Raw genomic sequence first — 10863 nt, forward strand, 5'->3', positions numbered from 1 at the left:
AGACGCCAATTGGATTGCACCTCAGTGTATAATGCAATTATTTTGGTTATAAATAGATGTGTTGTGTGAATCATTTTTTCACATCTCGTTTCATCATTTGACAATCATGTTTGGTGTTCGTCGTCGATACGGAAAGGTGATTTATGCGAGAGACAAACCTCATATGCTGATGCTCTTCTGGAACATCACTATGTTCGATCAACTGAAGAGGGATTTGGTTCGTTGGTTAGATAGGAAAATACCAGAAGGGGAAAAATTAGAAGTATTGAGAGACTCGACGGTATCTTTGGTTGGGTGCGAATGAAAATTGATAAGGATGCTAGGGAAATGATGTTCGATCGAGATGACATCACTTTAATTGTTGTAATCAGTTAGAAATATTTCTATTTTCAGTTAGCTTATTTTGTACTGATGTTTGTTGTGAACCTCGTTATAACAAAAACTTTATGATATATAATAATTGAAGGTTACAGAAATACAATGTTACAAAAAGCTTATAACCCAGATGATGCTCCTCGATTGGGACAGTTGTTCTTATTGTGTCCTGGTTGACGAAAGATACTACATAGTCTTATCATTTTATCTGTCGAATCCATTTCTATCCTGATACGTGTGCTATTTGGCCTTCCTTTTTTCTTTCTACGCATCTCATCGTTGTGCCAAACTATATCACCTTCGCATGGAGGCCAATATTCCTCCATTGGTAGCACCGAGAAGCTTTTATTATATACATTCATGACGGTGACGGCCTTGCACATATCAGATAAATGGTTGTAAGCGTCTTGACGAGTATATGTGCATGCTGCAATGACATGGGAGCAAGGAATGCGGAAGACTTGGAATTTTCCACAGTCGCACCAACTTTTGTTTAGTCTAATAGCATAAGCTAAATTTGGTCTCCCCTCGTTGTGGTCCATTGTTTCCTGGATGCTGAAATTTTGCCTATGACGGTCAAAGACTGTTACAGCGTGTGTGCTAGTTTTGATGCTCTCCTCTTTCATGACTTTCATGCAACACTCACTAAATACTTGCCCAGACATTAACACCGCACTCCATCTTTCACCTCTGGCTGTGAACGTAGAAGTCAACCTATAATAGGTCGATCTTACCAAGGCGATTATTGGCAGATTTCTAATTCCTTAGAATATCCCATTCATGCATTCCACAAGGTTTGTTGTCATGTGGCCCCATCGACAAGCTCCATCAAATGTCATTCTCCACTGCTCTACTGGTATGTTATTCGGCCATCTTCCTGCGTCTTTATTAGACAGTCTAATTTCATCACGATAATATTGAAATGACGGCTGAGTTAGAGCATACCCATCATTCACCACCTTCTTGCGAAGATTCTTATCTTTTATTGCACGCATGAAGTTTTATGCAATATGTCTAATGCAGTAGACATGGGTAGAAGGAGGATCATGCCATCCGTTGTCATGGTTGTTGTAGGCACTCTCAATGGCAACATGTCTATCAGAAATCAAATAAAGTTTGGCTTGTGGAGCCACATGCGTTCTGAGATGTCGAAGAAAGAAACCCCATCCACCATCCGTTTCACCTTCAACCAGAGAAAAGGCAATGGGAAAGACATTGTTGTTGCCTTCTTGTACAACCACCATAAGCAAAATACTCTTGTATTTGCCGTATAACCAAGTGCCATCAATTTCAATAATAGGTTTGTAGAATGCGAAACCTTTGATGCATGGGTCAAACGCCTAAAAGAGACGGTGAAAGATTCTATTACCTGTGACACAGGTTCCGTCTGGCATCATTGCTGGCAATGTCTCCAAAATTTCCACAATTTCTGGGACATATGTTTTTAGTGCCCATAAAAACCGTGGCAATTCTTTGTATGAATCCTCCCAGTTGTCGAATACCTGTTCAACAACCTTTGTCCTTGCAATCCAGACTTTCTTGTAAGATGAAGTATAATTATATCTTGTTCTGATATGGGATATAATTATAGTCACCTTCACTGATGGGTCTTTATTAACCAACAGCAGAATGTCTTGACATATCAATGCAACGCTTAATTTACGCTGATCTTGTTCAACGTTAGTTGCAATGCAACTGTGAGGTGGGTCTATTGAAGATATCTCCCAAGAGTCATTTTTCTTTTTGTAAGACGCAGTCAACCGAAACTTACAAAGGATGTTATGACATTCGATGACATACCTTCTCAAAGCAGTGCGTTTCACTGCAAAATTGTTCCTGTGGAATTTGTTGATAGCTCGCACACATTCTTCTTTGGTGTGGAACATGTCTCCCACCTTTAACTCGCATTCTGATCGTGGATACATGTTATAGAAAACACTGTTGGATGTTTCATCGTCATGCAGATGCATGTTTGTCATGTGTTGAAGCAGATTGTAGACATGACTAGGAGGTATTGGCGGTGGTTGATCATCATCTTCAATGTCGTTGTTAAACATATGATCGACCTGTATCTTGGTTTCCTCTTATTCTTCATCAATAACGTTCACTTCTACTTCTGCTTTTGGGTTGACGTCATCTAAGCATTGTGGATCAAATTCATCAGATTCATCCTGACTTATTATTTGAGACTGCTGAGATGGTATACATGGTTGAAGAGTAATATACAACTCAATACTATCGCAGTCTGAATGTTCATGACTAACAAACATGTATTCAACATCTTCATCATCCCGTACCTTAAGCGGGAAAAACTTGCATTGATTGTTCTAAAAAAATATTAGATTTTGATACGTGATCTTTGACACAATACCCGATCTTATACATGATTGTATTCTTTTTTTCAAATGCAAGAATGTTGCATTTCTCTTGATCGTAAGTTGAATGATATCGGTGTTTCGAAAACAAAATTCGTATAACTCAGACTCGTATGTTTCACCATTGTAGTGAACATTGACACTATATTTCGGTGAAGATGAAATTATAATATTTCTGGTGCAGATGAAAATTATTTTCTTGCTGCAGATGAATGTGTGTTGAGTGTTGGACGTTGATAGTAAGACATTTAAATAGGTAAGTGATTTGTCTCACATGCAAGCTAGTTCGAAGTGATGTGCCACACATGCAAGCTAGTCCAAAATGATGTGTGAAACATGCAAGCTAGTCTGAAGTGACATGTCCATCATGCAAAAGAGAAGAAAGCCATGTGTCACACATGCAAGCACACACTCTAAATGAATTGGTGCCTCCTTACAATCCTTGCACATGAGCGCTAATCCATTTGGCGACACCATATCTTGCATGCATGCAGACCTCGTAACCAAGCATTCATACCTAGGTGTTTCATGCATGTATCTATGGAGGCGCCAATTTGAATGGCGATACCATGTACAAAATGCACATGGGCGCCAATTCATTTGACTACCACGTGCAAACACAAATTTCCATGCTCCAAAGTTTTACCTATAAATTCATCCACACCATCAACACTTCTTCTACACCATCACTCACTACTTCTTCTACAATATCAAATCTTTCATCTGTAATAACCTCTTTCATCTGCACTAACCACTTTCATCTCCGAAAAGATGTCTATCCTCACAATGGGCGAATCACACATAGGAACAGTTGCAAACATAGCAACTTATGTAAGCGTTTTATTGTTTTGTTATTTGTTTTAATAGAGTACCTTTTAATAACATATCAACTTAGTAAAGTTTTTTTCTTTCTTTTATAGGATGTTTCAAGGTTCCGTACTCGGGTCCACGAATGTGTCCACATGGACCCGATGATTCAACCTTATGTCGAACTCGTCGGTTTTGGACATATAAGCAAAATTATGTCTTGGTCGATGGATAATAAATTCATTCTTGCTTTATGCGAAAGGTGGCGTCCCGAGACACACACATTCTGGTTCCCAACCGGTGAGTGTACCGTGACGTTAGAAGATGTATACATGCTTTTGGGACTGCCATTGAAGGTAAGGCTGTAAATGGTAAAACCAACTATGCAAATTCAATTTGGATGGACCTCTTGGAGACTGAATTGTTAGATGATAACTCAAGAGGTCAAAGTATACTCCTTTCACTCCTTAAGTCATATTATAACAGTTTACACTTAGTTGAGCATTCTACCGAAGATGCTCGAATAATAAAAACTAGGTGTTACATTATGCTTTTAATTGGTTCTTTTTTATTTCCCGAAGGTAGTGATTCTAGTATGCATATTATGTATTTACCTTTACTAAGACATGTAGATAGAATAGGAAGTTACAGTTGGGGATCCGCTTGTCTGACCTATCTTTATATCTCTTTGTGTAAAAACTCACACAAAGACACATCTACATTTTCTGGATGTGTTGTTTTGCTCAAAGCATGGGGTTGGTCAAGACTACCGTTCCTAGCACCCGTCAACAATAACCCTTTCACTTTCCCGTATGCACAAAAGTAAGTTGTATAAATTGCTATATATTTACTTACTTCTTTAATGATTATTATCTCTAACTAATATTTTTACCTTTTTGGTGCAGATGGTCAACACGTGGTATGAGTTGTAACAGATGTCCTAGACACTGTATTACCCAGTATCGCAATCTGTTGGATCACCTTCAGCCGACAGACGTAAGGATAACAACCTCATTATTTCGTCATAATTTGTTAACTTCTTCTACCAAGTTTATAATCCAAGTTACTTTCACATTTCAGTTCATTTGGCGTCCATACCTAAATTTGGATCATGATCATGAGGTCAACGCTGAAGACGCAGCCGTATGGACTGCATGCACACCGATAATAAGATTCACAATTATGGAGATGCACAACAATGATCGTGTGAAGTTGCAGTTCGGTATGCCCCAAAACATCCCAGATCCCCCAGCAAGCCTAGGAGAATGTCATATGCGCAAAGTTAACGACTAATGGAACTTCAATCCATGGCAAAGCTTCGCAATATCTGAGTGTCGCAAATGGAAGCACCACCATGACCATGTCTTAACTGACGCAGTGATGCCAAATGAAGAAAAACCAAGTCGTACTTATATGGCTTGGTACAGATCGGTTGGTTTTCAGTTCATCGCCGAGGATATGTATCTATACGACCCACACCAACAAACTTACACACCAGACACCTCAACATCTAACCCCTAACAATATTTTCAGACCGGATACACACAAGCCCCTGTCCGTCAAACTTTCTGTTCCACAAACACACAAACATACAACCCAAACATGCCATACACCCAACCCCAATACCAAGAGCATACCTCATACCACCACCAACAAATTGATCATCAACCAGAGACCCAATATCGCTTCGCATCCAACACATCACACTACCAAAGCCGCCTTAGCCAGAACACCTAACGATCCTTCAACACCAACCGCCGCTCCTCCTACCATAGCCAAGAAGCCCAAACCTCACAAAACCAAAATCTCCAACAACCATATCTCTACCAAACACCCCAACAATCTTTCCAACCTTTCCTTGACGCATCATTCACACACATGTCTCCCTTCAACCGTCCCGATCGCCCACCAATGAGTCAAACACAACCCAACTACTCTGGCATGGGTCATGAACTTAACTATGGCGGTACACATTCGATGCATACTGAAGACTATGCCGATTTATCTGACTACCTCAACAGGCCATCTCCTGTAGTTGGTAGTGATGCTCCTGGCCCCTCAAATTCTCAAACACCAGAGGTGAATCATCAACGCGGGTTAGGGCCACGTGTTAGGGTAGTTAGGGGATGTGGGACCGAAGGTCGGTTAGGTGATCCCGATCATCGTCATTAGACTTTTTTATGTAAACGAGAATTTTTATTAATATCAATTGGTCCTATTTCGAAATTATGTATCACATGGACCGTTTAACAAAAAAAATTATATTTTACACTGAGGTGCCAATCCAATTGGCGTCTCCTTTCAACTGATACACACGGGCGCCAATTGGATTGACTGCACCATGTGCCCTAGCCAATTCAATTGGCGCCTCCATTCTATTTTTAAGAGGAGACGCCAATTGGTTTGACACCTCCTCCTAAAAGTAGGATACTTAAATTTTTTTTTTGAAAACATGATTATTTTAGAATTTAAAAAAAAAAACAGAATTATTTTCGTAAAAAATTCAGGAATAAACCCCTTCACAAGGCCAAAATTTGGGTGAGGGCCCATTAAAAACTGCAACTTTGATAGAACAAATTGTTTTTTAATTTTTTTAATTTATATTTTTTGTTCTTTTGTTGAGACTATTCCTAACACGTGTCCTTCCAATAAAATGTAAAAGAAATTTATTTATTTATGGTTTTCTCTCCTTGTTGTGAGGGATGACCCTGGAACTCTTGTTTTTTTTATTTCTTTTTTATTTTTATATTTTTGGTCTTTTGTGAGAAATGTATTAAAATATAACAAAAATGTAACATCCTGTTATTATTTATAGGTAATGATATTATGATAATAATTTAAGTTGGCTAGCTAAAAAAAAGATGTGATATATTAATGGCTCCAAAATCTGAATAATTGAAGGACGATGTAATAATGTGTATTCAATAGTGGAAGCATTAAATAATGTTTATCTTACAAAATCTACCACACTACTCACTTTGTCTTTCTATATATGCATTTTAACCCTCCACCATCACTACATTGAAATTTCACATGCTTTATGTCCAAAGTCTTTTCCATTATCACAAAAAGCCTGTCAAAGGAAACCCCACAAGTTTGAGATCTCATTTTGTGCACTCACATGATTTGTTAGGTTAGTATTTTTTCTTTGGTCAATGTTCGACTCTCATCTTCTAATTTCTTTATTTTGATGTCTTTACATATTTACTAACCGAAGATATATTTCTATGCTAGTTTCTAATAACATGCAACAAACATTTTATTTTTAAAATGTTTATTATTTTGATAAATTCAAAAAGTATTGTTTAACATATTTAAAGACAAAAAAATATTATTTACTTTTTTGAAATATTGATATTCTGTGTATTCTTATTTATAAGAAAAAAATTATTTTTTAAACTTATTGAATAACTAATATATTTTGACTCTATAATAAACAAAACATGTTTATTATGTAATGAATCTAAAAAACTAATTTTCTTTTATAAATAGTATTAAGAAGGGTATACTAAATTCTATGAGGAGCTTACTCTTACATCATATTGATCTCACTCATTCTTCAACATGTGACAACTCTTTTGTTGCTCTCTCTCTCTGACAACAAAGATAAGAGTGCTCACTTCTCAGTATTCTCTCACACACTAAAACAGAATCATAAGAACCTTTAACTGTGCTTGCTTTATGTGCCACCACATAGAGTTCTTCTAATGCTCCTTTTCCCCCTTAAATCTTCACTAGCATTAATTGGAGATTGAGTTGACCAAACTTCCAATTTTCAGAAAGAAAAAAAAAAGCAAGATTTAATGAGAATCCATCAAAAAAAGTTTATTTCTTTCCTCTTTCAAACATGTCTTGTTTTGCTCTTATTTCCCACTGTTAGTTCTTCACAACCTCACCACAAAATTAAAGATAACAACCACATTAAGGTATCTATATCTCATTTCTCTTGCATATTCTTCTTCTCTTAATCTTCAATCTTATGAGTTTTATCCTTTTTTTAGTATGGTAAAATGGTTGTTAATGTCGTTTTAATTATTATAATTTTTTCATTCAATTTTGTTTCATGTTTTTGTGATTGTTTGATATATGAAGATGAGTCCAAGACTTGAATTTGAAATTACATTACATGGATTTCTTCTTTGGGCTTCAATGGGATTCTTAATGCCTCTTGGTATACTTGCTATTAGACTATCAAATAGAGAAGAAAATCCAAGGTGGCTTAGAATTTTATTCTATGTTCATACAATTTTCCAGGCAAGTATATCTAATTTCTATATATATTTATGGCTCTCATTTTATTTATAAGATTTATTTATTTATTTTATTTATTTATTGAATAATCAATCTATCTGATTTATATATTTTATTTAGTTATATTGATTATTCAATATATATAATTTTTTTTTTTTTTATAAATAAGATTAAGATTACTCATAATTATTTTTCCTTTTACTTCACATCCAATTACATTTAATTATTTATAGTTTCTAACAGGGTTGATTGTATAACTAGAAATTAAGTGTTAAATTAGTAATTAAAAGAAAAGTTACAGTTAGTACAGAATAAGTGACAGTATAGTGTCATAGATTAGGATTTTCTGTGGTTATTTTTGAACCTTTAAATGGTGAAAGTTATGGTTGCTCTGTCCCCATTTGGATCTGTCAATGTTTTGAAAATACTTTAATAAAATCATTTGTCCCATTGTTAACTTTTAATGATGGCATGAAATGAAGATAAGGTCATTAGATTAGCAAGATTTCCTCATTTTTAGTTAATTTATCATAAAGCTTGTTAGTTACTAGTGAGATCATGCAATGGTGATTGCCTCCTTTTTGACAAGGACTACGATGGATACTTTGAAAACAAGAAAATATTTTATTAAAAAAGTTACTTGCTCCCTTTATTTTTATAAGATACATGTAATTTTTTAAACTAATTAAATTGACAATATATTTGATCGAGATTAATTGAAATACACTGTTAGTGTAAAAGGGTTTTACACCATCAGTTAATTATAGACATTGGATATCAAAAGAAGTTTGACTTTTATTTTAAAAATCTATAAAGTAATACAAACGGGTGATGGTGATGAACCGACGGTGTAAAACTTTTTACACTGACAGTATATAATAATTAATCTGATATTTGATCTATTATTAACTTCAAGATATCAATTATACCTTTAGATTTATTCATAAATTTAATATATTGATTATTTAATAAATTTGAAAAATAATTTGTATTTTAAAAAAAATAGTAGATAGTAGGGATGACATAACAAGTTCTGCTTCTTAAATACATCTATTTTATTCATAATTTTTGACTATCTAAACTATCTGTTCTAATTTTTTAAGGGTGCGGGCATCAACAAAGTAAACATGAATTTTCGTCATTTTTAAATTTTAAAAGTGTATCATACGTTGGCTCCCTTTTTTATGTTTGTTCACTCTATTTTTTTTAAATAATCTAAACGAAGTAGATACAATCGTTTTCCACCCCTAATAGATATTAATATTTTATAATAGTTGTTTTGTAAAATTTAATTAAGTAGTTTTTGTTAAAAAAATTATTTTAAATTATAAATTACTTTATAATTTTAATAAAATATTAATGCTTCAATTCAAATCATTACTAGTTTATTACTCACTCTTCTTCTAATTATTTAATTTTTATTTTTAGTATTATCAATATAAAGGATAATTCTATAAATTCTATTTTTTTAATACAAAATTAACTATATTTCTTAAAATATACGGATTAAATAATCAAAATATCATTTAATTTATTATGAAGTGAATACTCTTTATTCTTTTATTTAGGGATTCACGTCTCCCTTAAAGTCGCCGGAAGTTGAAAACTTTATCTTCATTGATGATATTTTCATTGTTAATGTAATGTATATATAATTGAGTTTTGTGTTCAACAGATGATTGCTGTACTTCTTGCAACCGCAGGAGCAATTATGTCTATAAAAAATTTCAACAACCTCTTCAACAATAATCATCAAAGATTAGGGGTTGCACTTTATGGTATTATATGGCTACAAGTATTTTTTGGTATCTTTAGACCCAAAAGGTAAGAGATTTGAATCCTCTTTTTGTTCCGAAAATGTGCACTTACATGTTTTTGTTTGTTGGAACGATCACCAATTTTATAGTATCATAGTATCGATAATTCTGAAAAAATGTATGTTTGAGATAGTGTCGGTGTTCGAAAATGACACCAATACTTATGATTACTTTTAATTTATTCGTTTTTTAAAATTATTGTATATGTCGCATATCAATGTCAATGTTGGTGTCGTATTTCTGATATTCGTGCTTTATAGATCACCGATTGTCGTTTAGTTATCTTTTGGCCGAACTTCATACCATTAGGTCGTATTTTCTTGATAACCACTTCATTTTATTTTCTTGTTGTTCACAGGGGATCTAAAAGAAGAAGTGTTTGGTTTTTTTCACATTGGATACTTGGAACTGCAGTCACATTCTTGGGTGTTTTGAATGTTTATATTGGTTTAGCAGCTTACCATGAAAAAACATCAAAAGGCATAACAACTTGGAATTTACTTTTCACCATTCAGATATCATTGATTGTGTTTTTCTACCTTTTTCAAGAAAAATGGTTCTACATTCAAAAACAAAGAGTGGTTTTGAGCAACGAAGAAATTGTTCCAAAGGAGATGGTATTGTAGATTTGAACTTGTTAAGACACATGAATCAATGTTTTGCTATAGTTGATCCAAATTTCTACATGGTATATAGAAGTGTTTTGAAACATTCTAAGGAGTATTAGTGGATGCGAATTTTTCATTCAAGTGAGATCAGAAATAACTTCTTTAGGAAAGGTGAAGTCATTCAAAGATTGGAAGTTAAATTATTGGTGACTTGAATGTCTTTTTTCTAGTTAAGATGGAAATTCAAGATAAATATTTTTTTGATTGTCATGATTTTGTAAACTTGAAAGGTTCAAATACACCGAAGCTTTTTTTATCGTGAAATATGATAATATCAACCAAATTAAATCAAGAATATTAATATGTGGGATAAAAAATAATAATTCTTAATATAAATGGCTTCAAAAAAAATTAATCATTTTGTCAAACAATATAAGCAAATTCATACAACCAAGAAAGAAGAAGAAAATAAAGTGATGGGTATATAGAATTTATTTACTTAGTTCAATCAAATCGACCTACTCTTTGAAAGAGAGTAACTCTTCAATTCACTCTAAGGAAACAAGCAACACCATGATCATGAAAAAACCTAAGGAAACAAGCAACTTTCAAAAATCTCAAGGTCAACAA

General features: G+C 33.9%; 1 protein-coding gene across 1 annotated transcript; it reads left to right on the forward strand.

The window, feature by feature from the left end:
• The first annotated feature begins 7055 nt into the window (after positions 1-7055).
• Positions 7056-10503, forward strand: LOC127085113 (cytochrome b561 domain-containing protein At4g18260). Its single transcript, XM_051025692.1, has 4 exons — positions 7056-7483; positions 7650-7811; positions 9484-9632; positions 9984-10503. Exons 1-4 carry the CDS (start codon positions 7361-7363, stop codon positions 10249-10251), a joined length of 702 nt encoding a protein of 233 aa, XP_050881649.1. The 5' UTR covers positions 7056-7360; the 3' UTR covers positions 10252-10503.
• The last annotated feature ends 360 nt before the right edge of the window (positions 10504-10863 follow it).

Source organism: Lathyrus oleraceus, chromosome 5 (genome assembly GCF_024323335.1).
Source record: "Lathyrus oleraceus cultivar Zhongwan6 chromosome 5, CAAS_Psat_ZW6_1.0, whole genome shotgun sequence".
Lineage (NCBI taxonomy): Eukaryota > Viridiplantae > Streptophyta > Magnoliopsida > Fabales > Fabaceae > Lathyrus > Lathyrus oleraceus.